Genomic DNA, 25,117 nt, shown 5'->3' on the forward strand with positions numbered 1-25,117 from the left:
TTCACCAGGGCCAGTGGTGTTGGCTAAGGCCATTCACATTACACCAGGGTGTGTGGTGCTGACCAATACCATCCATATTTCACCAGGGACAGAGTTGTTAGATAAGGCCATCCACATTACAACAGGGCCTGTGCTACTGCCTGAGGACATTTACATTTCATCAGGGCCTGTGGTCATGGCTGAGGACATTCACATTACACCAGGGCCTGTGGTGCTGGCTAATACCATCCACATTTCACCTGGGCCAGTGTTGGTAGATGAGGCCATCCACATTACAACAGGCCCTGTGCTACTGGCTGAGGCCATCCACATTATACCACGGCATGTGCTCCTTGTGAGGCTATCGTCAACACACCAGGGCCTGTATTGCTGGCTTAGGCCATCCACATTGCACCAGGGCTAGTGCTCCCTCTGAGGCCAACTTCACGACAGCAGGGCCTGCCCTGCTGTCTGAGGTCATCTACATTTCACAAGAGCCTTTGTTGCTGGCTGATGTGATCCACATTGGAAGGGAGACTCGGCTTCGCACCCTTCATTCACCCGTAGCTAGCCAGGCCCCTGTAACTGGTGCAGCCGAAGATAGCGTAGGCCCCGCTAGCTGTTCCCCGGCAGACCCCAAGCAGCTGGGGAAAGAGGGCGGCTGGGTGACGGTGAGGAGGAAGCATAGTCCTAAACAGAAGCCCCAGGTACACCACCAACCCGTTCATGTGTCTAACTGTTTTTTCCCACTCGGCGACACGCCCACCGGGGGTCAAAATCTGGTAATTGGTGATTCTGTTCTCAGACATGTGAAGCTAGAGACACCAGCAACCATAGTCAATTGTCTTCCAGGGGCCAGAGCAGGCGACATTGAAGGAAATGCAAAACTGCTGGCTAAGGATAAACGTAAATTCAGTAAAATCATAATTCACGTCGGCAGTAATGACACCCAGTTACGCCAATCGGAGGTCACTAAAAGCAATATTGAATCGGTGTGCAACTTTGCCAAAACAATGTCAGATTCTGTAGTTTTCTCTGGTCCCCTCCCCAATCAGACCAGGAGTGACATGTTTAGCCGCATGTTCTCCTTAAATTGCTGGCTGTCTGAGTGGTGTCCCAGAAACGATGTGGAATTCATAGATAATTGGCAAACCTTCTGGAGGAAACCTGATCTTGTTAGGAGAGACGGCATCCATCCCACTTTGGATGGAGCAGCTCTCATTTCTAGAAATATGGACAAATTTATTAAACCCCCCAAAATATGACTATCCAGAGTTGGGACCAGGAAGCAGAGTTGCAGTCTTACACGCATCTCTGCAGCTTCTCTCCTCCTGCTACCCCCCCCCCCCCCCCCCCCCCATCTCCTTACACAGAGTTTCTGTCTGCTTTCTCAGACTTTTTATCTGATTTAGTGCTCAGCTCAGATAAAATAATTATTGTGGGTGATTTTAACATCCATGTAGATGCTAAAAATGACAGCCTCAACATGGCATTTAATCTGTTATTAGACTCAATTGGCTTTTCATAAAAAGGAAAAGAACCCACCCACCACTTTAATCACACTCTAGATCTTGTTTTAACATATGGCATAGAAACTGAACATTTAACAGTGTTTCCTGAAAACCCTCTCATCATCATGTGATCATTTCCTGATAACATTTACATTTAAAATAATTGATTACACAGCAGTGGAAAGTAGACTTTATCAAAGTAGATGTCTTTCTGAAAGTGCTGTAACTAAGTTTAAGAATATAATCCAACCACTGTTATCATCTTCAATGCCCTGTACCAACATAGAGCAGAGCAGCTATCTGAATACTACTCCAACAGAGGTCGATTATCTTGTTAATAATTTCACCTCCTCACTACATACGACTCTGGATACTGTAGCTCCTGTGAAAACTAAGGTCTCAAATCAGAAGTACCTGACTCCGTGGTATAATTCTCAAACACACAGCCTAAAGCAGATGACTCGTAAGCTGGAGAGGAAATGGCGTGTCACAAATTTAGAGGATCATCATTTAGCCTCGAGAAATAGTGTGTTGCTTTATAAGAAAGTCCTCCGCAAAGCCAGAACATCTTACTATTCGTCACTGATTGAAGAAAATAAGAATAACCCCCAGTTTCTCTTCAGCACTGTAGCCAGGCTGACAAAAAGTCAGAGCTCTTTTGAGCCAACCATCCCTTTAACGTTAACTAGGAATGACTTCATGAACTTCTTCACAAATAAAATTCTTATCATTAGAGAAAAAATTACCAATAATCATCCCACAGATGTAATATTATCTACAGCTACTCTTAGTACCATTGATGTTATATTAGACTCTTTTTCTCCAATTGATCTTTCTGAGTTAACTTCAATAATTACTTCCTCCAAGCCATCAACGTGTCTTGTAGACCCCATTCCTACAAAACTGCTCAAAGAAGTCCTGCCATTAATTAATTCTTCAATCTTAAATATGATCAACCTATCTCTAATAATCGGCTATGTACCACAGGCCTTCAAGCTGGCTGTAGTTAAACCTTTACTCAAAAAGCATCTCTAGACCCAGCAGTCTTAGCTAATTATAGGCCAATCTCCAACGTTCCTTTCATATCAAACATCCTTGAAAGAGTAGCTGTCAAACAGCTAACAGATCATCTGCAGAGGAATGGTTTATTTGAAGAGTTTCAGTCAGGTTTCAGAGTTCATCACAGCACAGAAACAGCTTTAGTGAAGGTTACAAATGATCTTCTTATGGCCTCTGACAGTGGACTCATCTCTGTGCTTGTCCTGCTAGACCTTAGTGCAGCATTCGATACTGTCGACCATAATATCCTATTAGAGCGATTAGAACATGCTGTAGGTATTACAGGTACTGCACTGCAGTGGTTTGTATCATATCTATCTAATAGACTCCAATTTGTACATGTAAATGGAGAGTCCTCTTCACACACTGAGGTTAATTATGGAGTTCCACAGGTTCAGTGCTGGGACCAATTCTGTTTACACTATACATGCATCATTAAAAGACATAGCATACATTTTCACTGCCATGCAGATGACACCCAGCTCTATCTGTCCATGAAGCCAGATAACACACACCAATTAGTTAAACTGCAGGAATGTCTTAAAGACATAAAGACCTGGATGGCCGCTAACTTTCTGCTTCTTAATTCAGATAAAACTGAGGTTATTGTACTCGGCCCTGAAAAGCCTAGAAATATGGTATCTAACCAGATTCTTACTCTGGATGGCATTACCTTGGCCTCCAGTAACGCTGTGAGGAACCTTGGAGTCATTTTTGACCAGGATATCTCCTTCAACGCACGTATTAAACAAATATGTAAGACTGCGTTCTTCCATTTGCGCAACATCTCTAAAATTAGAAATATCCTGTCTCAGAGTGACGCTGAAAAACTAGTTCACGCATTTATTACTTCCAGGCTGGACTACTGTAATTTATTATTATCAGGATGTCCAAAAAACTCACTGAAAAGCCTTCAGCTAATCCAAAATGCTGCAGCAAGAGTCCTGACAGGGACTAGAAAGAGAGAGCATATTTCTCCTGTTTTGGCTTACCTTCAAACCCAGAATTGAATTCAAAATCCTGCTCCTCACATACAAGGTCTTGAATAATCAGGCCCCATCTTATCTTAATGACCTTGTAGTACCATATCACCCCATTAGAGCACTTAGAGCACTGATCCTGAATCCTCCCGTAGTTATGCTGCGATAGACGTAGGCTGCCGGGGATTCCCATGATGCATTGAGTTTTTCCTTTCCAGTCACCTTTCTCACTCACTATGTATTAATACAGCGGTCCCCAACCCCCGGGCCTCGGTACCGGTCCGTGAATCGTTTGGTACCGGGCCACGAGAGTTGAGAGTTGAGGCTCAGGTGTGAAATGTATGGTTTTCAGGATTTTTATCGTTTTTTTATCGTTATTTTGTTATCGTTTTTATCGTTAACTCGGTTTTCCTGGGTCTTTTCACGTGTGTTATGAATAAATCTTCTTTTTTACGGTACCGGTACTAGGCCGGTCTGTAAAAATATTGTCGGGCATGAACCGGTCCGTGGCGCTTAGGGACCACTGTGTTAATAGACCTCTCTGCATTGAATCATATCTGTTATTAACCTCTGTCTCTCTTCCACAGCATGTCTTTTATCCTGTCTTCCTTCTCTTACCCTAACCGGTCGCAGCAGATGGCCCCGCCCCTCCCTGAGCCTAATTCTGCTGGAGGTTTCTTCCTGTTAAAAGGGAGTTTTTCCTTCCCACTGTCACCAAAGTGCTTGCTCATAGGGGGTCATATGATTGTTGGGTTTTTCTCTGTATCTATGAAGCCCCTTGAGGCGACTTTTGTTGTGATTTGGCGCTATATAAATAAAATTGAATTGAATTGAATTACGGACTAAAGCTGGGACATTTGTGGCCCCAGTGCATGTGCCCTATCTGCCTTGTTGGTGTCCTTGATTTTTAAAAGTAAAATGTCTTATTATGCTATAAATAAAGCCAGAGAGTGAAATCTGTGCTGATCCTAATACAAATACCTGAAGACAAAGTGCCTTGGTTGTTTTCGATTGTTCTTTTCATCAGACATAATAACTACTCAGATCTCCTGGACTTCTTTCTTTCTTTCTTTCTTTCTTTCTTTCTTTCTTTCTTTCTTTCTTTCTTTCTTTTCATTCCTGAAGACATGCACATCTTCAGGAACAAAGCTACAACCCAGATGACATTGTCAAAAGTGTCTTTAACTGAGCTTTGAGAAAAGGTGGACTGCTGAATGAAAGTAAGATTTGCATTTGGTTTGGAAATCAAACTCCTTGACCAATACTTAATATTCCTTTTCCATATTTTCTAACACACACACACACACACACACACACACACACACACACACACACACACACACACACACACACACACACACACACACACACACACACACACACCAACAGATATTGTGTATATATAAATGGTGAATGCTCATATCGAACATGGGCCAAGTTTCAAATAATGAGGTCAGTATATGTACAAGTAATCCCTGCTCCAAGCACAGACGTACCACCCACCTGCTATTCAAAACTTCTGAGGAGCAGCCAATAAGACAAAGGTTGGCTCAAAGAGAGGACAGCTAAACTGGCAAATTTCAAATGGAAGATAAATTGAAGGACTGCACCAAGACTCAGTATAGGATAAATAAGCATATTTTCAGCAATGAATCACACAAATTTGCTGTAGTGCACAAATTAAAGTATGGAGCTGGAAATAAACATAATTAGCTCTCTTTAAGGGACTAAAACATCTCTAGATTGTATTTTGAATAGATCATGAGTGGTCCATTTTTTTTGTCATTTGCTATAATAAAATCCCCCTCATAATGTAGTGAAGAGTTGCCAAGGCCATCTATCTGCAGCCGTGGTTTTTAAGATGCGGTACTTTTTAAAATACACACAGTGGGACACTGCCATAGACTGGTGAACTGTACAGGGTGTACCTTGCTCAGTCTGTGACAGCTGCTCCAGCCCTTCATGACCCTTAATCAGATACACCATTAAAAAGGGGGTGGATGGATTGACAGAGGATCAGAGGTATGGTGGACTGTAACTAAATAATTAAATAGAAAAAATTAACTGTAAAAATAAATCTGTTAGGGTGCCTGGGTTCGTTGACCCAAAATTTTGAGTTTTACATTATTATTGAACTTTGATTTTGCCATTATTTATCATTTCTAGTCTTTTGGTTTCTTAGAGTTCTGTCTTCTGGTTTCTGTCTCTGTGTTACATAGTTGTTCTGTCTCCCCCTGTCTGCTGTATCCCTCGTCAAGTCCGCGTTGTCTGTGTTATGTTTCCTGTTTTACTTTGAAAGTCCATGTCTCATGTTAATGTATCTGGATTTGCTTCCCTTGTCTCGCTACCCTTATTTGTCCCAGCTGTGTTTCTCTGTTGTCTCCCATTCCCTGATGGCTCTCTCTGGGTATGTAAGCCCTGAGTTTTCTTTGGTTGCGATCTCCCTCATCCTATGCTGTGTGTTCTGTTTGGCTGCCTGTGTAAGTTTCTTTTGGTATTCTTGCTTTTGTTATATTTGTGTTTAGCGTTAAAGCTGTTTTGAGTTCACACTTTTACCTCCAAGTGTCTGCACATTGGGTCCACAGTTCCTGCCTGCACACAGCACATGACAAAATCATTGTGTAAAAACAAAACGCTGTCTTCTTTATTGACCATTTACCGTCAAACACATTTCAACTATAAGCTTTCATCAGTGCAAACCAAAGCCACATCCCCAGATATAGAACCATGGGAGGTTTAAACACTAATTAGTGTGAATGCTTGAAAAGTTAAATCAGAAGAGCAGGCTGTCTTTACACTGTCACCACGTCCATATAATAAACTCCACAGGCATGAAAAATGAGAATTCAGTAGACATGACATATGTGAGTGAAGTTGGCCCCCCCACCTTCTTCAAATCCAACAAAAGTGGTATCAAACGTTTGTGCTGCAAAAATTGTCGTTTGTGCTGCTATCATTTTAAAGATATTAATCAAAATTTCTAGAGGTCATCAGAGGTCAACCAGCCCCCCCACATTAATTAAATCAAACAATGGGTGTCAATCAGCTGTGCTACGTTTGTGCTGGTTTGTGCGGCTTCTGTTTTAAAGATATTAATGAAAATGTAAAGGTCAACCAGCCCCCCCCCCCCCCCCCACACACACACACACACACACACACACATTAATGGAATTGAACAAAATTGATGTCAAACATTTGTGCTACGTTTGTGCTGGTTTGTTCTGCAAAAATTGTTGTTTGTGCTGCTATCATTTTAAAGATATTCAAGAAAATTTATAGAGGTCATCAGAATTCAACCAGCTCCCCCACATTAATGAAATCAAACAAAACTGGTGTCAATCAACTGTGCTGTGTTTGTGCTGGTTTGTGCTGCTAAAATTGTCGTTTGTGCTGCCTCTGTTTTAAAGATATTAATGAAAATGCAAACGTCAAAAGGTCAACCAGCCCCCCCACATCACCCAAATCAAACAAAAGTTGATGTCACAGGTTTGTGCTGCAAAAATTTTTATTTGTGGTGCTATTATTTTAAAGATATTAATAAAATTCCATCCATCCATCCATCTGCTTATCCTTTTAAGGTTCGCAGGGGGTGCTGGAATCTATCCCAGCTGTCATAGGGCAAGAGGCAGGGTACATCCTGGACAGGTTGCCAGTCTGTCACAGGGCCAACACACAGGGACAGACAACCATTCGCACTCACATTCACACCTATGGGCAATTCGGATTAACCAATTAACCTATCACCACAAGCTGCATGTCTTTGGAGAGAGCCCGGAGAGAACCCACGCAAACATGGCGAGAGAACCTGCAAACTCCACACAGAAAGACCCTGACGTGATGGTGGAATTGAACTCAGGACCTTCTTGCTGTGCGGCAACAGTGCTAACCACCGTGCTGCCGTAATAATAACATTAAATAACATTTATGAAGAAATTAAAAGGGGCATGCCAGTAGGTGCGTATCAGTTTATAATTGGATAAGGTGTTTTGAGCCATTAAGCATGTGAGTGAAGTTGGCCCCCCACCTTCTTCAAATCCAACAAAAGTGGTATCAAACGTTTGTGCTGGTTTGTGCTGCTAAAATTGTCGTTTGTGCTGCCTCTGTTTTAAAGATATTAATGAAAATGTAAAGGTCAAAAGGTCAACCAGCCCCCCCACATTAATGGAATCGAACAAAATTGATGTCAAACGTTTGTGCTGGTTTGTGCTGCAAAAATTTACGTTTGTGCTGCTATCATTTTAAAGAAATCCATACAAATTTCTAGAGGTCATCAGAGGTCAACCAGCCCCCCCACATTAATGGAATCAAACAAAACTGGTGTCAATCAACTGTGCTACGTTTGTGCTGGTATGTGCTGCAAAAATTTACGTTTGTGCTGCTATCATTTTAAAGAAATCCATACAAATTTCTAGAGGTCATCAGAGGTCAACCAGCCCCCCCACATTAATGGAATCAAACAAAACTGGTGTCAATCAACTGTGCTACGTTTGTGCTGGTTTGTGCTGCCTCTGTTTTAAAGATATTAATGAAAATGTAAAGGTCAAAAGGTCAACCAGCCCCCCCACATTAATGGAATCGAACAAAATTGATGTCAAACATTTGTGCTACGTTTGTGCTGGTTTGTGCTGCAAAAATTTACGTTTGTGCTGCTATCATTTTAAAGAAATCCATACACATTTCTAGAGGTCATCAGAGGTCAACCAGCCCCCCCACATTAATGGAATCAAACAAAACTGGTGTCAATCAACTGTGCTACGTTTGTGCTGGTTTGTGCTGCCTCTGTTTTAAAGATATTAATGAAAATGTAAAGGTCAAAAGGTCAACCAGCCCCCCCACATTAATGGAATCGAACAAAATTGATGTCAAACATTTGTGCTACGTTTGTGCTGGTTTGTGCTGCAAAAATTTACGTTTGTGCTGCTATCATTTTAAAGAAATCCATACAAATTTCTAGAGGTCATCAGAGGTCAACCAGCCCCCCCACATTAATGGAATCAAACAAAACTGGTGTCAATCAACTGTGCTACGTTTGTGCTGGTATGTGCTGCAAAAATTTACGTTTGTGCTGCTATCATTTTAAAGAAATCCATACAAATTTCTAGAGGTCATCAGAGGTCAACCAGCCCCCCCACATTAATGGAATCAAACAAAACTGGTGTCAATCAACTGTGCTACGTTTGTGCTGGTTTGTGCTGCCTCTGTTTTAAAGATATTAATGAAAATGTAAAGGTCAAAAGGTCAACCAGCCCCCCCACATTAATGGAATCGAACAAAATTGATGTCAAACATTTGTGCTACGTTTGTGCTGGTTTGTGCTGCAAAAATTTACGTTTGTGCTGCTATCATTTTAAAGAAATCCATACAAATTTCTAGAGGTCATCAGAGGTCAACCAGCCCCCCCACATTAATGGAATCAAACAAAACTGGTGTCAATCAACTGTGCTACGTTTGTGCTGGTTTGTGCTGCCTCTGTTTTAAAGATATTAATGAAAATGTAAAGGTCAAAAGGTCAACCAGCCCCCCCACATTAATGGAATCGAACAAAATTGATGTCAAACATTTGTGCTACGTTTGTGCTGGTTTGTGCTGCAAAAATTTACGTTTGTGCTGCTATCATTTTAAAGAAATCCATACAAATTTCTAGAGGTCATCAGAGGTCAACCAGCCCCCCCACATTAATGGAATCAAACAAAACTGGTGTCAATCAACTGTGCTACGTTTGTGCTGGTTTGTGCTGCAAAAATTGTCGTTTGTGCTGCATCTGTTTTAAAGATATTAATGTAAAGGTCAAAAGGTCAACCAGCCCCCCCACAGTAATGGAATCGAATAAAAGCCTTCAGTTTTCAGGCCCCTCTTCTGTGGAACCAGCTTCCAGTTTGGATTCAGGAGACAGACACTATCTCTACTTTCAAGATTAGGCTTCAAACTTTCCTTTTTGCTAAAGCATATAGTTAGGGCTGGACCAGGTGACCCTGAATCCTCCCTTAGTTATGCTGCAATAGACGTAGGCTGCCGGGGGATTCCCATGATGCATTGAGTTTTTCCTTTCCAGTCACCTTTCTCACTCACTATGTGTTAACAGACCTCTCTGCATTGAATTATATCTGTTATTAACCTCTGTCTCTCTTCCACAGCATGTCTTTTATCCTGTCTTCCTTCTCTCACCCCAACCGGTCGCAGCAGATGGCCGCCCCTCCCTGAGCCTGGTTCTGCTGGAGGTTTCTTCCTGTTAAAAGGGAGTTTTTCCTTCCCACTGTCGCCAAAATGCTTGCTCATAGGGGGTCATATGATTGTTGGGTTTTTCTCTGTATCTATGAAGCACCTTGAGGCGACTTATGTTGTGATTTGGCGCTATATAAATAAAATTGAATTGAATGTTTCATTAGAGTGGATGTGGCACACTTAATCAAAATGATTTGCCAGTGGGACTGTTTGAGAAAAAAGCCTCATCGGGTGAGGGATTTCTATGTGCAATCAATGGCACAACTTGTCAAGTCCCAATCCTTGGAAGAAGCAAAGGTCCTAATACGCAGCATTGCTATTGTGGCATTAAGTGAGACAGAAGGCTGTGACAGTTTTGGAAACCCCATTATGTCAGAAGTGTCCAAATCAAATCTGAAAAGAAAAATTGCAGATGAGACTATGTCTGTTTCTGATGACAAGGAAGAGGAAGACATTAGATTGGATCCATGCACAGAAATAAACACCGACTTAAGGCAGTGGGTGGCAGATATTTGTGAGGGGAGCAGGTGCCATGCTGAAGATCATGGTGATCGAGACAATATGCACTATCTACCTGAGCTCGTCCCACACCTAATACCTACCACTCTGGACTGGAGAAATGGTTCCCCTATTTCAGAGCGAAAAACTCACTGCAACTTCAGCTAATGTTGAAGCAGAGTTCAAGAACATTAAACATGGTCTGTTTAAGCATGAAAATCTCCCTATAAGGATAGATAAATTCATTGCATGTCATCTTGGTTTTATTGAAGGGAACATGCGGATCTGTTCTGCAAAACAAATACGAAAAGAAGCAGAGGTTGCCAGACAGGATAGTACAGTGAAGCGTCAGTATCCACACAAAGCCTTTGTGGAGCAGGAAGTGGATGATAACCCCTCTCAGGAGCCCAAAATTGACACAGACATAGACATACAGGAAGGGCACGAAGTACTGCAGTGCGTTTCACGTTGATATCAGGCGCCTCCTAAAAAGGGAAAAGAAAAGTTAATTTAACGCAAAGTTTTCAGGTGTCATTCTTTGGGGAGAATACATGTTTATGAAACTGCATGACATCAGACTCTACCAAATTTTGGAGACTTTTCTTTTAAGATACAACCTTTCTGTCTCTTGTGACAGAGAGTCTGTTTCTTAATCATTTGACAAAACCCTACACAGTATTTTAAAATAGTGTTCTCCAGATCAGAGCTGTAATCTATATAGAACATGGGGTTCAAAGCAAGGAAAAATTGTGTTTATCAGTGAAACTTTTAATTTGTGTTAATTTTATCATTATCAATATATGAAATCTTCACCTTAAGGGACTTAATGAATGGTTTCTTCTAAAAATTAGAAATGATTGAGTCATTTCACATCATATGAAAATATTAATTTTTAATACAAATTTGGCCCTACAAAAATGGAAACTCAGTAACAAAGATAATGGAGATTCTCTAAACACGAGCGAATATCACAGTAAAATTGTTGATTGTGATTTACACATTGGATGTATCCTCAGTGATTTGGTACAATTATACAACATTTTATAAGAACTGAACAACTGATGAAACTAATTATAGGCCAATCTCCAACCTTCCTTTCATATCAAAAACCTTGAAAGAGTAGTTGTCAAACAGCTAACAGATCATCTGCAGAGGAATGGCTTATTTGAAGAGTTTCAGTCAGGTTTCAGAGTTCATCACGGCACAGAAACAGCTTTAGTGAAGGTTACAAATGATCTTCTTATGGCCTCTGACAGTGGACTCATCTCTGTGCTTGTCCTGCTAGACCTTAGTGCAGCATTCGATACTGTCGACCATAATATCCTATTAGAGCGATTAGAACATGCTGTAGGTGTTACAGGTACTGTACTGCAGTGGTTTGTATCATATCTATCTAATAGACTCCAGTTTGTTCATGTAAATGGAGAGTCCTCTTCACAGACTGAGGTTAATTATGGAGTTCCACAGGGTTCAGTGCTAGGACCAATTCTGTTTACATTATACATGCTTCCCTTAGGCAGCATCATTAGAAGACATAGCATACATTTTCACTGCTATGCCGATGACTCCCAGCTCTATCTGTCCATGAAGCCAGATAACACACACCAATTAGTTAAACTGCAGGAATGTCTTAAAGACATAAAGACCTGGATGGCCGCTAACTTTCTGCTTCTTAATTCAGATAAAACTGAGGTTATTGTACTCGGCCCTGAAAAGCCTAGAAATATGGTATCTAACCAGATTCTTACTCTGGATGGCATTACCTTGGCCTCCAGTAACGCTGTGAGGAACCTTGGAGTCATTTTTGACCAGGATATCTCCTTCAACGCACATATTAAACAAATATGTAAGACTGCGTTCTTCCATTTGCGCAACATCTCTAAAATTAGAAATATCCTGTCTCAGAGTGATGCTGAAAAACTAGTTCACGCATTTATTACTTCCAGGCTGGACTACTGTAATTCATTATTATCAGGATGTCCAAAAAACTCACTGAAAAGCCTTCAGCTAATCCAAAATGCTGCAGCAAGAGTACTGACAGGGACTAGAAAGAGAGAGCATATTTCTCCTGTTTTGGCTTCCCTTCATTGGCTTCCTGTTAAATCCAGAATTGAATTCAAAATCCTGCTCCTCACATACAAGGTCTTAAATAATCAGGCCCCATCTTATCTTAATGCCCTTGTAGTACCATATCACCCCATTAGAGCACTTCGCTCTCGCTCTGCAGGCCTACTTGTTGTTCCTAGAGTATTTAAAAGTAGAATGGGAGGGAGAGCCTTCAGTTTTCAGGCCCCTCTTCTGTGGAACCAGCTTCCAGTTTGGATTCAGGAGACAGACACTATCTCTACTTTCAAGATTAGGCTTCAAACTTTCCTTTTTGCTAAAGCATATAGTTAGGGCTGGACCAGGTGACCCTGAATCCTCCCTTAGTTATGCTGCAATAGACATAGGCTGCCGGAGGATTCCCATGATGCATTGAGTTTTTCCTTTCCAGTCACCTTTCTCACTCACTATGTATTAACAGACCTCTCTGCATTGAATCATATCTGTTATTAACCTCTGTCTCTCTTCCACAGCATGTCTTTTATCCTGTCTTCCTTCCCTCACCCCAACCGGTCGCAGCAGATGGCCCCGCCCCTCCCTGAGCCTGGTTCTGCTGGAGGTTTCTTCCTGTTAAAAGGGAGTTTTTACTTCCCACTGTCGCCAAAATGCTTGTTCATAGGGGGTCATATGATTGTTGGGTTTTTCTCTGTATCTATGAAGCGCCTTGAGGCGACTTATGTTGTGATTTGGCGCTATATAAATAAAATTGAATAGAATTGGGTCCAGTTCCTGCCTGCCGCACAGCGATTCATGACACGGGTCTTTTAACCTAAAAATGTTTTAATGGCCATGAAGAAAGGACTCTTCAATAGATCTTTCAACTCACCTGTGTTTACTGTCTCCACCTGAAATTAATTGCAGTCTGAATTTTTTTTTTTCTTCTGTCCTTTTGTCTTCGGTCTTCAGCCTTGGAAGGAAAAAATAAAAATATTGAAAACCTTATTAGCACACTAAATATACAAAACCTTGCTATATTTCAATTGTTTTAGATTGAAGTTGCCACTGCTAGCTAAGTCAGTTTTGAATCATGCTAATGAGAAGAAGAAAAAAAAACCCTGCCGAACAATGAGGCTGCTGTTTTAAAAACGCCAACTTTCTTGCGTTGGCAAGTGGTCGTTAAAATATCATTAAGACCCTTTCTTTTTATGTAATTCTTAGTAAAACTGTTTTAATCGGTTAAAACTGACGACATAATCTATGTTTGAAAAAGAGCGCGAACAACAGCGAACCACTATTCACCACCTGGGTCTGTGCTTTTTAACACAGCAGCGCATTCGAAATCGAAGTTCTTGCCTGCAACATATTAATATACTTGCTTTTTTACGGAAAAAATAAACATAACGAAGGTTCCGTTTTACTTGCAAGTTTCTCCAAATGTGCTCTCCAGTCGCTCAAGAAGGGCAGCCATATTGAACAGAATTTTCTGTCAACGTCGTTCAGGTTAGAGAGAAAACGTCATGACGTAGTTGACATACACATGCGGAGCTCGGAAAAAAAACATTTACTCAAAAATCATAATTAAGAAAGCAGTATTTACTCTTAACTTCTAAGCCATGTACAATTATAACTGTTTGAATCGTTAACAGAACAAAAGTTTTAAGTTGTTTCAACTTTGGGGAATTTCAATTGTTATATCCACAAACTTTATAAGTCAGGTAGACTGTTGGGGTTTACAGTGCAGTAAAACTTGGCAAAGGACAATACTGTGTCATGAACACCTGTGCCTTTGATGCCTTCTGTCAAAGTCTGTGCTGCGCTTACTGTGACAGTCGTACTGCTCAAAACATGTTGAATAGTTCAGAGGAGAACAAAGTATTCCAGCTTGTGAAATCCCTTGCTTCAAAGGGTGTCACTCAACATGCCTATTCATTGAGGGCAGAGGTGCTGAGCTCAATATTCTGCCCTGTTCAGTTGAAGACTGGTGTTCATCGTGTTGATGCACAGTGCCATGTGTCCACAGTAATTCAAAAAACAATGATGGAAAATCCAAGTGTTCACTTCACAAGACAGTGTTCCTCCCAGTACTGCAAACTTTACACACCAAACACAAGGCAAATACCTTTTGTTTCCATTGATCTGTCAGTCCTCTCAGCTTCTGGCATAGCTCACCTTCAGTCTGCTGTTGAACAAGGGCTCAACCTTCCAGCATCGCCATGCCTAAGACCAATCGAAAGTCCTGATGCATCTCCAACAGCATTTAAAACAGATTCATCAGGAAAGCAACTTTGCACAGTAAGTAAGTAAGTAAGTAAACTTTATTTATTAAGCGCTTTTCGCAGACAGGCAATCACAAAGTGCTGTACACAAATATTAAAATAAACAATAAAATCAATAGACATTATATACAATGTAAAAGATCAAATGTAAATAATGTAAAAAAATAAAATAAAATAAAATATGTAGATCAACAAAAGGCTTGTTTGAACAGAAGAGTTTTTAACTGTTTTTTAAAAGAATCCACAGAGTCAAGCAAACGTAATTGTAGTGGTAAACTGTTCCACAGCCTTGGTGCAACAGACTGAAAGGCTCTGTCCCCTTTTGTCTTCAATCGTGTACGGGGAACAACTAAGAGACTCTGAGTCTGTGAGCGGAGATGACGAGCAGCAGTGTATTTTAAAAGAAGCTTGGATAAGTAATCTGGAGCCTGGCCATTTAGTGCTCTGTATGTTAAAACAAGAATTTTAAAGCGAATTCTAAACTCTATTGGGAGCCAATGTAAAGAATATAAGATGGGAGTGATGTGAACACGCTTGGTAGAGCGAGTTAGTAATCTGGCTGCTGCGTTTTGTATTGTCTGGAGGCGAGAGAGAGATGATTTACTGTTTGTCACAGTTTCACCCTGAGAGAGCTTGTATGGATTGACACAGACCTTGGAAAATGCTCTACAGAAACTCTGGAGCACAGTTTTCACAGTCCAAAAAGGTTTTTGCTTACTGAATTCCCATCCACTCTGCTACTTCAAGGAGAGAAATTCACACTGAAAGCAGTCATTACATTTAGGAGGGCCCAACACCAGAAACACTCGGGCATTATATGACATTCTGTAACAGGACCCCGTACATCTGGGAGATGTATGATGACCTAAGAAAGGATGTAACCATAGCATCTGAAAACACCAGTGTATGTCCGCACGCTGTGCTCTACACAAAGGAATGATGGCAAGATCTCATGAAAGAAAGTCCTTTTCTAGTTTGTGAGTTAGATGATGGAAATAGCTGTTATTTTTCAGTTATTGTATTAGACTTGTGAGGCTCAGACAGTTCAATGTATTTACCTTTTCTAACAGGAAACATTGTTCTCGTAGTTTTGTATTTTGTTACCAGCAAATAAAGTTTTTTCTCTAACCGAATGCATTAATTATTTTAAATGCTATATTTAACCTAGTTTTTAAATAAGTTATTGCAGTTTGATTACTAGGTTTAAGAGTGTGATCATAAGAAAAAAATATCCAATGCTGGTTAATATCTCTCAATTTCTTTACGGTAAAGAAAGTGGCTGGTTGAGCTTTAGAAACTTTTGGTAATATCTTTAAAATGAAAGCGGCACAAACGACAAGTTTAGCAGCACAAACCAGCACAAACGTAGCACAAACGTTTGACACCAGTTTTGTTTGATTCCATTAATGTGGGGGGGCTGGTTGACCTCTGATGACCTCTAGAATTTTTTATCAATATCTTTAAAATGAAAGCGGCACAAACGACAATTTTAGCAGCACAAACCAGCACAAACGTAGCACAAACATTTGACATCAATTTTGTTCGATTCCATTAATGTGGGGGGGGGGGGGGGGGGGGCTGGTTGACCTCTGATGACCTATAGAAATTTTGATTAATATCTTTAAAAGGATAGCAGCACAAATGAAAATTTTTGCAGCACAAACCAGCACAAACGTAGCACAAACGTTTGATACCACTTTTGTTGGATTTGAAGAAGGTGGGGGGGCCAACTTCACTCACATGACTTTTCTGTTCATTTTAAGCAGCAGAAGTGAGGCGCATGTCTGTGTGCGTGTGTATGGAGCCATTGGGTGCAGTCACTATAGCAACCAGGCTCACACCTGCCTGCTTAACTAGCTCTGTCTCTCACTCTGCCAAGATTCATCTTAAACACTTCTCTTTCAACTGCTGCTGTGTCCTCAGTGTTTGCTCTACAGGTATGATTTTACCCTCAAAACGTTGCCATCGTTGTTCTCTTTCCAACACCTTGTCTTTCAAAGCTCAGACATTTAAAAATTTTAAACTGTGTGGATCCAAGTGGAGGGATCACATTTTAGTCATTCAAAGAATATGAACTTTTAATATTCATTCAGCGGTTTTCTGACTCTAAATTTTCTTTTCTCATTTCTAAGGTTTTTCTAATTTACAATTAAAACATTTTCAGCTTTTTTCCAACTTATTCTTCTGTGTAAATGTCAGCTTTTAGCACTTCAGCACTTTTGTTTTCAGATTAAATTATTTTTCTTTTTATCTCATTCAAACTTTTTAACTTAAAATTCAGCAATTAATTCATTTCAATGCATACATTCAGATTCAAGCATTCACACTGCAGTTTCTTCAGAAAATGCACTTTCTAGTTGACAACTAGAATACATACTTACATCATGTATGGACCAATGAAGAGGAAGCCATGAATCAAGCCAAAGTTAGAAACTTAAGAAAACTTTTTTTTTTCCTTTTCTTTTTTTTTTTTTTTTTTTACCAATGTTTGTAATTAGGGTGTAGATAGGTACACAAAGCTACATCATCTGGGGCTGGAAAACAAAAGCAGCACTGAGGTGCTGAAAGATGCAGTTCCAATAGTGGCCACTTGAGGCTGGGAATCATGGGTGTCCCATGTTAAAATGTCCAACTTTAAACATGGATAGTTTCTGTCTATGATAACTGAACTCTTTCTCAGAACTAAACTGCTTCAGTTTTGCTGAGGCTTAAAGTTTGGGTGCATGTCCTCTTTGATGAACTCTTTGGCTTCCACTAATACACTGTGGCTGAACTGAACCTCTCAACTGTGTTTGTGCTCATGGTGCCTTTTGGAGTATTTTTTTTTTATGACAAATAGTCTGGCCTGCTAACTGCTACAAACCATCCACAAACCATCCACTTCAGTTTTGCTGAGTAAAATGCTAGTATTTTATTCATCTGTTTCTTTGCTTTAAAAGAGTCTTCACGTGACATCAGAGCTACTGGGACATGCACACATGAAAGTCAAAACAGTAGTGCAGTCCTTTGCTCTCCAGCCATCTTATGAACGTCTTTGAGTTTAGCCAAAATGCCGGATAGCTGCTGCCTTTTCGCGTTTCTTTACAGCGGCCAGAAGGGTGTAGAATATGGCACCAACATGTGAACACACCCCTCCTGACCCTGCCTTACAGGTCAAATCACGCCAATCCCTGCATTTCCACAGTAACCTAGTCTGTCAATGGAGGCTCATTTAAACTGTAGGACTGATTCACTGTAAAATTCCAAGTCAACAAAATATAAGATTTACACGTGATCATTCATTTCAGCAAACAACAATTTCTTGTTCTTCACCTCTCTGATGACAACCATATTTACCCATCCAGATCGAAAACGCATGTAGATGTCCGTACTTTGAAAGCTTTGATCTTGGTACCAGTGTAAGGTGATCGAGCCATATAAGATGCCACCGAACTGGAGCTCTGGGAGAGACATTGATTTAATTTAAATGTAGATAAAGCTGCCAGCGAAAAGTATGGCTCACAAGTCCCAAAATCCATAGTTTCTCTGAATGCAGCTTGCTAACGTTAGCCCAGATTTGTGACTCCAAAAATCCAACATGGTGGCCATGTTGTTTTCTTTGCAGGGTCCTGAAATCAGTGTGAGATGTCCATGTGGCTACAAACACATCATAGTCTATGAATGATAGAAAATAAAATCTAAACCATAGCAACATTACATTACACCTGTGATATCTTTAGCATTGAAGGTGTCTTTATTTGGTATTCAGTAAATGTATCTCCTCATCTTTGTTAATGCTACATTTTTTTTAACTACCATTTGTTGTTACCATGGCAATGATTCCCTTCAATAAAGATTGTTGTTGTTGTTGTTGTTGGCATCATCCAGCACCACAGGCCCTGGTGTGCTGATGATGACCTGACAGGAAGCACTGTCCCTGATGTAAAGTATATGGCCTCAGCCAACAACAGTGGCCCTGCTGAAATGTGGATGGTATCATCGAGTAGCACAGGCCCTGGTGTAATGTGGATGGAATCATCCAACAGTACAGTCCCTGGTGTGGTGAAGATCGCCTCACAGGAAGCACTGTCCCTGATGTAAAGTGTATGGCCTGAGCCAACCACAATGGCCCTGGTGAAATGTGGATGGTATTGGCCAGCACAACAGGCCATGTTGTAATGTGAATGTCCTCACCAGTAGACCAGGCCCTTGTGTACTGTGGATTGCATCAGCCAGCAACACAAGCCCTGGTGAAATGTGGATGGTATCAACGAGTAGCACAGGCCCTGGTATAATGTGGATGGCCTCATCCAGCAACACCACAGGCCCTGGTGAAATGTGGTTGTTTTCGGCCAGCAACACAGGCCTTTGGGTAATTTGGATGGCTAGCAGCACAGGCCCTGGTCTGGTGAAGATGGCCTCACAGGAATCACTGGCCCTGGTGTATTTTCGATGTCATCAGCAAGCAGCACAGACCCTGGTCTAGTGAAGATGGCCTCACAGAAATCACTGGCCCTGGTGTATTGTGGATGGCATCAGCCATCAACACAGGCCCTCGTGAAATATAGGTGGCCTCAGCCAGCAACACAGTCCCTAGTGTAATGTGAATATCCTCAGCCAGTAGTAAAGGCCCTTGCGTTTTCTGGAACGCATCAGCCAGCAACACAATCCCTGGTGAAATGTGGATGGCCTAATCCAGCACCACAGGCCCTGGTTTGGTGATGATTGCCAACAGGAAGAACTGTACCTGGTGTAATGAGGATGGCCTCATCCAACAGTACAGGCCCTAGTGTTGTGAAGATGGCCTCACAGGAAGCACAGGCCATGGTGTAATGTGGATGGCCTCAGACAGCAGCCAGGCCCTGGTGAAATGTAGATGGCCACAGCCGGCAACATGCGCTCTGGTCAAATGTAGTCTGCCTCAGCCAGTAGCACAGGCCCTGTTGTGGTGAAGATGGCCTCACAGGAAGCACTGTCCCTGGTGTAATGTGTATTTCCTCAGGCAACAACACTGGCCCTGGTGAAATGTGGATAGTATTGGCCAACACCACAGGCCCTGGTGTAATGGGGATGGCATCAGCCAGTAGCACAGGCCCTTGTGTATTGTGGATCGCATCAGCCAACAACACAAGCCCTCGTGAAATATAGGTGGCCTCAGACAGCAGCGCACACTGCAAATTCCTTGTAGCTTGACAAGATTTATTGTCTTAATTTTAGCCAGATTATCTTGTCCATCTTGTTTTGAACATTACAAGCTAGTTTCCAGTCTCATGTGTTAGATGATTAGACTTGTTTCAAGTATATATTACTTTTTTTCCTTATTTAGTCTGTATATCTAAAAATGAACCATTTTACATTTATTTCAAGCAAAAATAGCTTTTAGATAGAGTGTAAAACAAAAATTATCTCAAAATAAGAAACATTTACCTTTTTCCTTGAAATAAGAAAGTCACTCATTGGAAGGTATTTATTTCAGGTTTTTAAAGAAAGGACATCTTCAAGGTTATATTTTGTCATAACATAGACACTGTTTCTGAAATTGACTGGGTAATATGACGTAAAATCAAGTAGGTCTTCAACATCAGTCAGTTCAGTTGCTTGGGCAAGGTTGGGAATTGCAATTTCATAGGCAAGAAAGTCTTTGTTGAAACCCAAGGTTTCATACACCTGGTATTCAAAACAATAAAGTACACTATTAACAATAAAAATGTTTTTTACAAGTCCAAAGATAGGGTTTAAACCATTTGCTGAAATGAGTATAGGAGACCTGTCACAGATGTATTTGTTTCCATGTAAAATAAGCCACTTTACTCTAACGGCATGATGTATAGCATCTTCAATCCCCAAAAAATCTACAACCTTTGATTGCAAATGGTCCATATTAGCAACCTCTGATACAGGACCTAGTTCTTTCTCATTTACAAATATCGGATGCTCAGTTCCTGCTTCACTTTGGCAACACTCCAGCAGCTGATTGTGGTTTACAAGAGACTTGCACACATTCTTAAAGTTTAATTTGGATGACCATTGTTTAAAAAAACTGTGTTTAGACTCGAATCTCATGCACATATGACGTATTACAGGTCCCAGGGCAATAATTTGAGAGGGAAGATGCAGCATGTAATGTTGCTTTGGTATTACATTTTTTTCTGGGAATAGTTGCCTGAATTGTTTAAGATGATCTTCTATCATTTTTTTTAGTTTGGACACAGTTTGTAAAGACACAACTGGGGCAAAAAGTATTTTAACAATTTCAATTAAATCCAAAATAAACTGGATAAAGGGATTTTTCTCTACAACACTGTACAATAAGAATGGCAAAATCTTGATCAATATAAGCATTTGTCCAGAGGATTGTTTGAGTCTGTTGTCACTTGAAGCTAAAGTAGCAATACTAATTGGTGAAGGCTTGTCACGTATGTCCACTGATGAAAAAGGAAAGTTCTGCATGGCAGAATTAAACAAGTCCAAATCCAAATTTCCAGATAAAACAAGGTATTTCAACACACACTTAATTTCCATTGGTGCCACTCCTTCAAGAATTACATGCATAATAACCTTGTGGCATCTGCTCTATGAGATTAAAACCTGGGAAATCAACTAATTTGCCTTGTCTATTTATGCCAAAAGTCGTTTTGAGCGAGGATTTCAAAAATTCGGTAGTTGCCCTTTCTATTTCAATGCACTGCCTAATGTGTCCGTCCAATGTCCGTCTGGTGAAACTATGTTCATTGAAATTTTCTTGCATTTCATCAAAAGTACACTCACAATGACGACATTTGCTATACGCAAAACCAACTCCTTCCTTAAATCCTGCAAGCTCATGCTGGGCAAGAGTGTCTCCACACACAGCAACAACTGCTCCGTTTAAATAAAATTCCCCATTGACAGTGTTAATCATAACACCATCGTACAGTAACTTCAAGTCCTCATTGATTCTCCGCAGTATTATATCTACCCCACACTCATCTATGTCCCTAGACTTTGCGATTGCGAGAAGTCTGATAGAAGCCAACTTTGATCTAAACTTAGGGTCTATGTTGCCTAAGGTGTAATAAAACATTAGTAGTTTATTTACACTCGCACGTGACCCTAGGGGGTTACACATTTCTATCTCATCAGAATAGAGTATCAGTTGTAAAGCAGAGTTCTTCTTTGAAAACAGTGGGTGGGTTTTGAAAATAATTCCATCATTAATGTCATACAAAAAACTGGCGTTGGGGCAACTCTGAGGTCCAGCACTGAGCATGTCAAATAGTCTTGAATTGGATAAAAGCTGTTTCAAACTTTCAATCAAAGGAATGTAGTAGAAAGACTTGTTTTTGATTGCAAGAACTCCTCGATTCTCCCTTTTTAACTCTACAGGCATAATTGGAAATGATGATCTCCTCAGGTGTGACAGGGTTGAAATGCATCTGTGTTACACGGTCCTGTAGGTTTGAAGCTGCACATATGGGAAAGGGATCCTGAAAGTTGTCCAGTGTTGAAAGAACTTCTTGTTGTAAAGGTCCATTGCTGTCAGGTTGCCTTTCAAGGATGGTCTTTATTTTTCCCCTCAAGGACGTCAGAAGAGCTGTTTGATACTGTTGGACACCAAGGACAATGTTGTTGACACTCCTCTGATGGGGGAAAAAAAAACACATCAGAGACATGAAAGCGTAAATAGAAAATATAACAGAAGCAAAATGCAACTCTATTTCTTTAGCTCAAATTAATGAGCCACTGAATGTTGTAATTTACCAGTGGAGCAGTAGAAGAAGAAATCAGCCAATAATTGGCATTGTTTTGCATGACATGCCACATGCATGACTCACGTGGCACAAACACATTGCACCGAGCAAGATGGAGGAGCATGAAAGGTTACAACAGAAAAAGTGAACAAATGATTGCCTCATTTATTTTTTTTATGTAATTCTACTTCATTTGTCTTTTATGCCTAAAAGTGAACACATTTTACACTGTTAAGCCTATTTTAAACTGTTGAGTGTGCCCAGAGTTACATACATTGCAGTGAACTGCACAACTCTTGTGCTTAACTTCTTCGTAATGTACATTTGTTCTTAATAACTTATATAGGTGAAAGTAATAGCTGAATAAAACCAGCGATGAAAAACAATCAATTAATTGCAAAGATAGTGGACAGATTATGAAAAAAAAATCATTAGTTGCAGCCTTACATTGAACCAGACTTATTAACAAGTTAACAATGACACCCCCATAATATCAGATGAAGCAGTACCTGTGATAGGTGGCATTGCTCCCGCACACCAATAGCAAATGCAGCTGCACATCTGGCAAGATCAACAGTTTCTCTTTTACCCTACAGGACAAAAAGAAAAACAATTGTGTAAGAAAAATGACTCACTCAGAATGTGTTTCAAATTCCACCAGATGCAAAACAAAACAAAGAAATATTCCAAACTGTTGTACATTTTTGCTATTAAAAGATTCATACTACAATGGATAGCTAATGAAGCTGCAAATGTTATGAACAATTTAAGAGTTATTTAATGAAACTTAACCAATCTTTATGGAATCTACTCTGAAGTTAACTGAAAGAAAAATTTGAAAGCTGCTTGGTTCATGGAGCATCTAACAACAACCAAGGCAGGTACACAACACTGGTAAATAAGTTTATTTATTATGTTTAAGTATGGTAACTAAGCCTACATTGTTGTGCAAACCTGAATTTCAGCGGATTCATGCATTTGAAATTCAGCACTGGCCTTCATACCTATTAAAATATTCTAATCAAGTAGTTTATCTTAGAAAACACATAACTTTAAAACTATAATTTTCACTTGAACTGAGTACATTTCTGAATTGGGGTAACTGTGCTTGGTTAAGGTTAAACAACACACATACATTTAAAAATTCGCGCGCGTACACACAGAAACACATAAAGTACATTACCTGATTCTGACGAGGTGTTTGAAGCTCAGCCGCGTCTTGCTCCATCACGTTCTGACTTTCCTGTCGCTCCTCCTCCAACACCTCCGATGTTACTGGGGGGTCTAGTGGTGGTGGCTCTACTTCAGTGCCATTGCCATTGCTAACAGTTTGTCTGGGTTCGGCAGTATAGTCGGCAAAAATGGCTGTACCAAAATTTTCGCCTCCTAATACATTTGCATCGGATGAAGCTGTCAGCCATCCTGTAGGCGGGTTCCCAGTGGAGATGTATTGTGGATGTGTGCGTCTGAGATGGTGGTAAAACGAGTTGAAAACACGGTAATCCTCGGCGCATCCATCGACTCCACAAATGACACGGAAATCTGGACTGCGACTGTGTGCAGTATTAATGTGACTTAAGAGAGACTTCAATGTTAACGCCACAAAGACGAAGCAAATCACACACCTCCAACAGGCCATTGTATTAGACTAAAGTCAAGCAAAAAATATGTTGCAGTGTGGAGCTGTTGCCGCGCTAGTTTGGGAAATACCAAGTTCATGGGGGGAGGGGGGTATTACAAACTGGAGCTGTAAAAACAAAAAATGGTCACAAATAAGGTAAAATGAAATAACACCTATAAGAGTTTATTTTAAATCAATGAAGAAGAAATTTACCTATCATACTGACTGTGTTTTATGAACGTACAAACCACTAAATTGTATATAGAAGCAAAAATTGAGATGTGCACCCCCTTCGTGTTCCATGTTAGTTGCTACCCAACTCCGTTTGAATTTGGAGTCACAGGAATCTTCTGCACCTGAGCATTGAAAGAAAAACTGTAAGAGAAAACTTCGTCAAGAAAGAGAGGTAAGCAATTTTAATTTTTCGAATGTAAGTAGTGTGTAGTCTAATCACTGTTTTAAAGTCAAGCGGACAGAATAATAAATTTAATTTGAGCGCGGGAAGGAGTAATGTAGCATGCTAACGGATGCTAGCGTTAGCTTAGCAGCCCTCGCATGTGGTTCAGAGAACATTATTTAGTGAAGTATCTACTGTAATGTTGTGAGAATTCCTAGCTATGCTATTTATAAGGGGCAGTATTAGCCGTTTGTATTAACTTAAGTTAATAGGCACACTGAGAATTTCTTTCAATTAGCAAGAGAGCTAATTAACCACATTCAGGGTTTTCCAATTGTCTTTGACTGATTTACTAGCTGCTTGAATTCCCTCACAAGGTGTGGGTTTAAATTAATATTTTGATATTAATTGGATTTATTAAAGTGGGCTCAAAACAGTGTTATTCAGGAATCAGGCTGGTTGGTAAAACAAGTAGCGCTGTGTATCGATTCAAAATTGAAACAGAAGATGGCAGCACTGTATGTACAAGGATGCCAGCTGCCGTTAAACCCCGAAGAAGAAGCTGTATCCCAGAATTCATAGCGCGGCCTAGCTCAGTTTCCAAAAATGGCGGAAGCTAGTTAGTTTTAAAATTTCTCTTATTACTCTTTCTAGGTCACAAAATAAACGTTTAACATATTTTCAGGCGAGAATGTAGCCGTGTAAACTTCAAATATCTGGACAGTTTATCAAGACACCACATATTTTCAAAAGCGCTCCGACGTTTTCGGAGACGTCTGTTACCCACTAGCTCGATAGCTAGCCGGGGTTTAACGCTCACTA

The 25,117-nt window shown here is 40.5% G+C and overlaps 2 protein-coding genes and 1 pseudogene across 2 annotated transcripts; 2 read left to right on the forward strand and 1 right to left on the reverse strand.

The window, feature by feature from the left end:
* The first annotated feature begins 323 nt into the window (after nucleotides 1–323).
* On the forward strand, nucleotides 324–1,244 carry LOC146669058 (uncharacterized). The gene is made up of 2 exons (XM_085407782.1): nucleotides 324–334; nucleotides 512–1,244. The coding sequence occupies exons 1-2, from the start codon at nucleotides 324–326 to the stop codon at nucleotides 1,242–1,244; spliced, it is 744 nt and encodes a 247-aa protein (XP_085263908.1).
* A 19,920-nt stretch (nucleotides 1,245–21,164) lies between these two features.
* On the reverse strand, nucleotides 21,165–24,088 carry LOC146669059 (uncharacterized). The gene is made up of 3 exons (XM_085405477.1): nucleotides 23,461–24,088; nucleotides 22,787–22,867; nucleotides 21,165–22,166 (listed from the first exon to the last, which is right to left on the reverse strand). The coding sequence occupies exons 1-3, from the start codon at nucleotides 23,914–23,916 to the stop codon at nucleotides 21,837–21,839; spliced, it is 867 nt and encodes a 288-aa protein (XP_085261603.1). The 5' UTR covers nucleotides 23,917–24,088; the 3' UTR covers nucleotides 21,165–21,836.
* Nucleotides 24,089–24,968: 880 nt separating this feature from the next.
* LOC146669060 (uncharacterized) overlaps nucleotides 24,969–25,117 on the forward strand; it is a 6,804-nt pseudogene continuing 6,655 nt past the window's right edge.

Source organism: Rhamphochromis longiceps, linkage group LG5, assembly GCF_057381845.1.
Source record: "Rhamphochromis longiceps isolate RC_006_pf linkage group LG5, R_longiceps_female_GT1.1, whole genome shotgun sequence".
In the NCBI taxonomy this organism is placed as follows: domain Eukaryota; kingdom Metazoa; phylum Chordata; class Actinopteri; order Cichliformes; family Cichlidae; genus Rhamphochromis; species Rhamphochromis longiceps.

Bases quoted from the DNA above. Each gene is read 5' to 3' on its own strand.
- LOC146669059 (XM_085405477.1), bottom strand. From the start codon at position 23,916: ATGGCCTGTTGGAGGTGTGTGATTTGCTTCGTCTTTGTGGCGTTAACA. The intron at 22,868-23,460 runs GTAATGTACTTT...TTTGTCCTGTAG, and splicing joins AAACACCTCGTCAGAATCAG to GGTAAAAGAGAAACTGTTGA. The intron at 22,167-22,786 runs GTACTGCTTCAT...TTCCCCCATCAG, and splicing joins AGCAATGCCACCTATCACAG to AGGAGTGTCAACAACATTGT.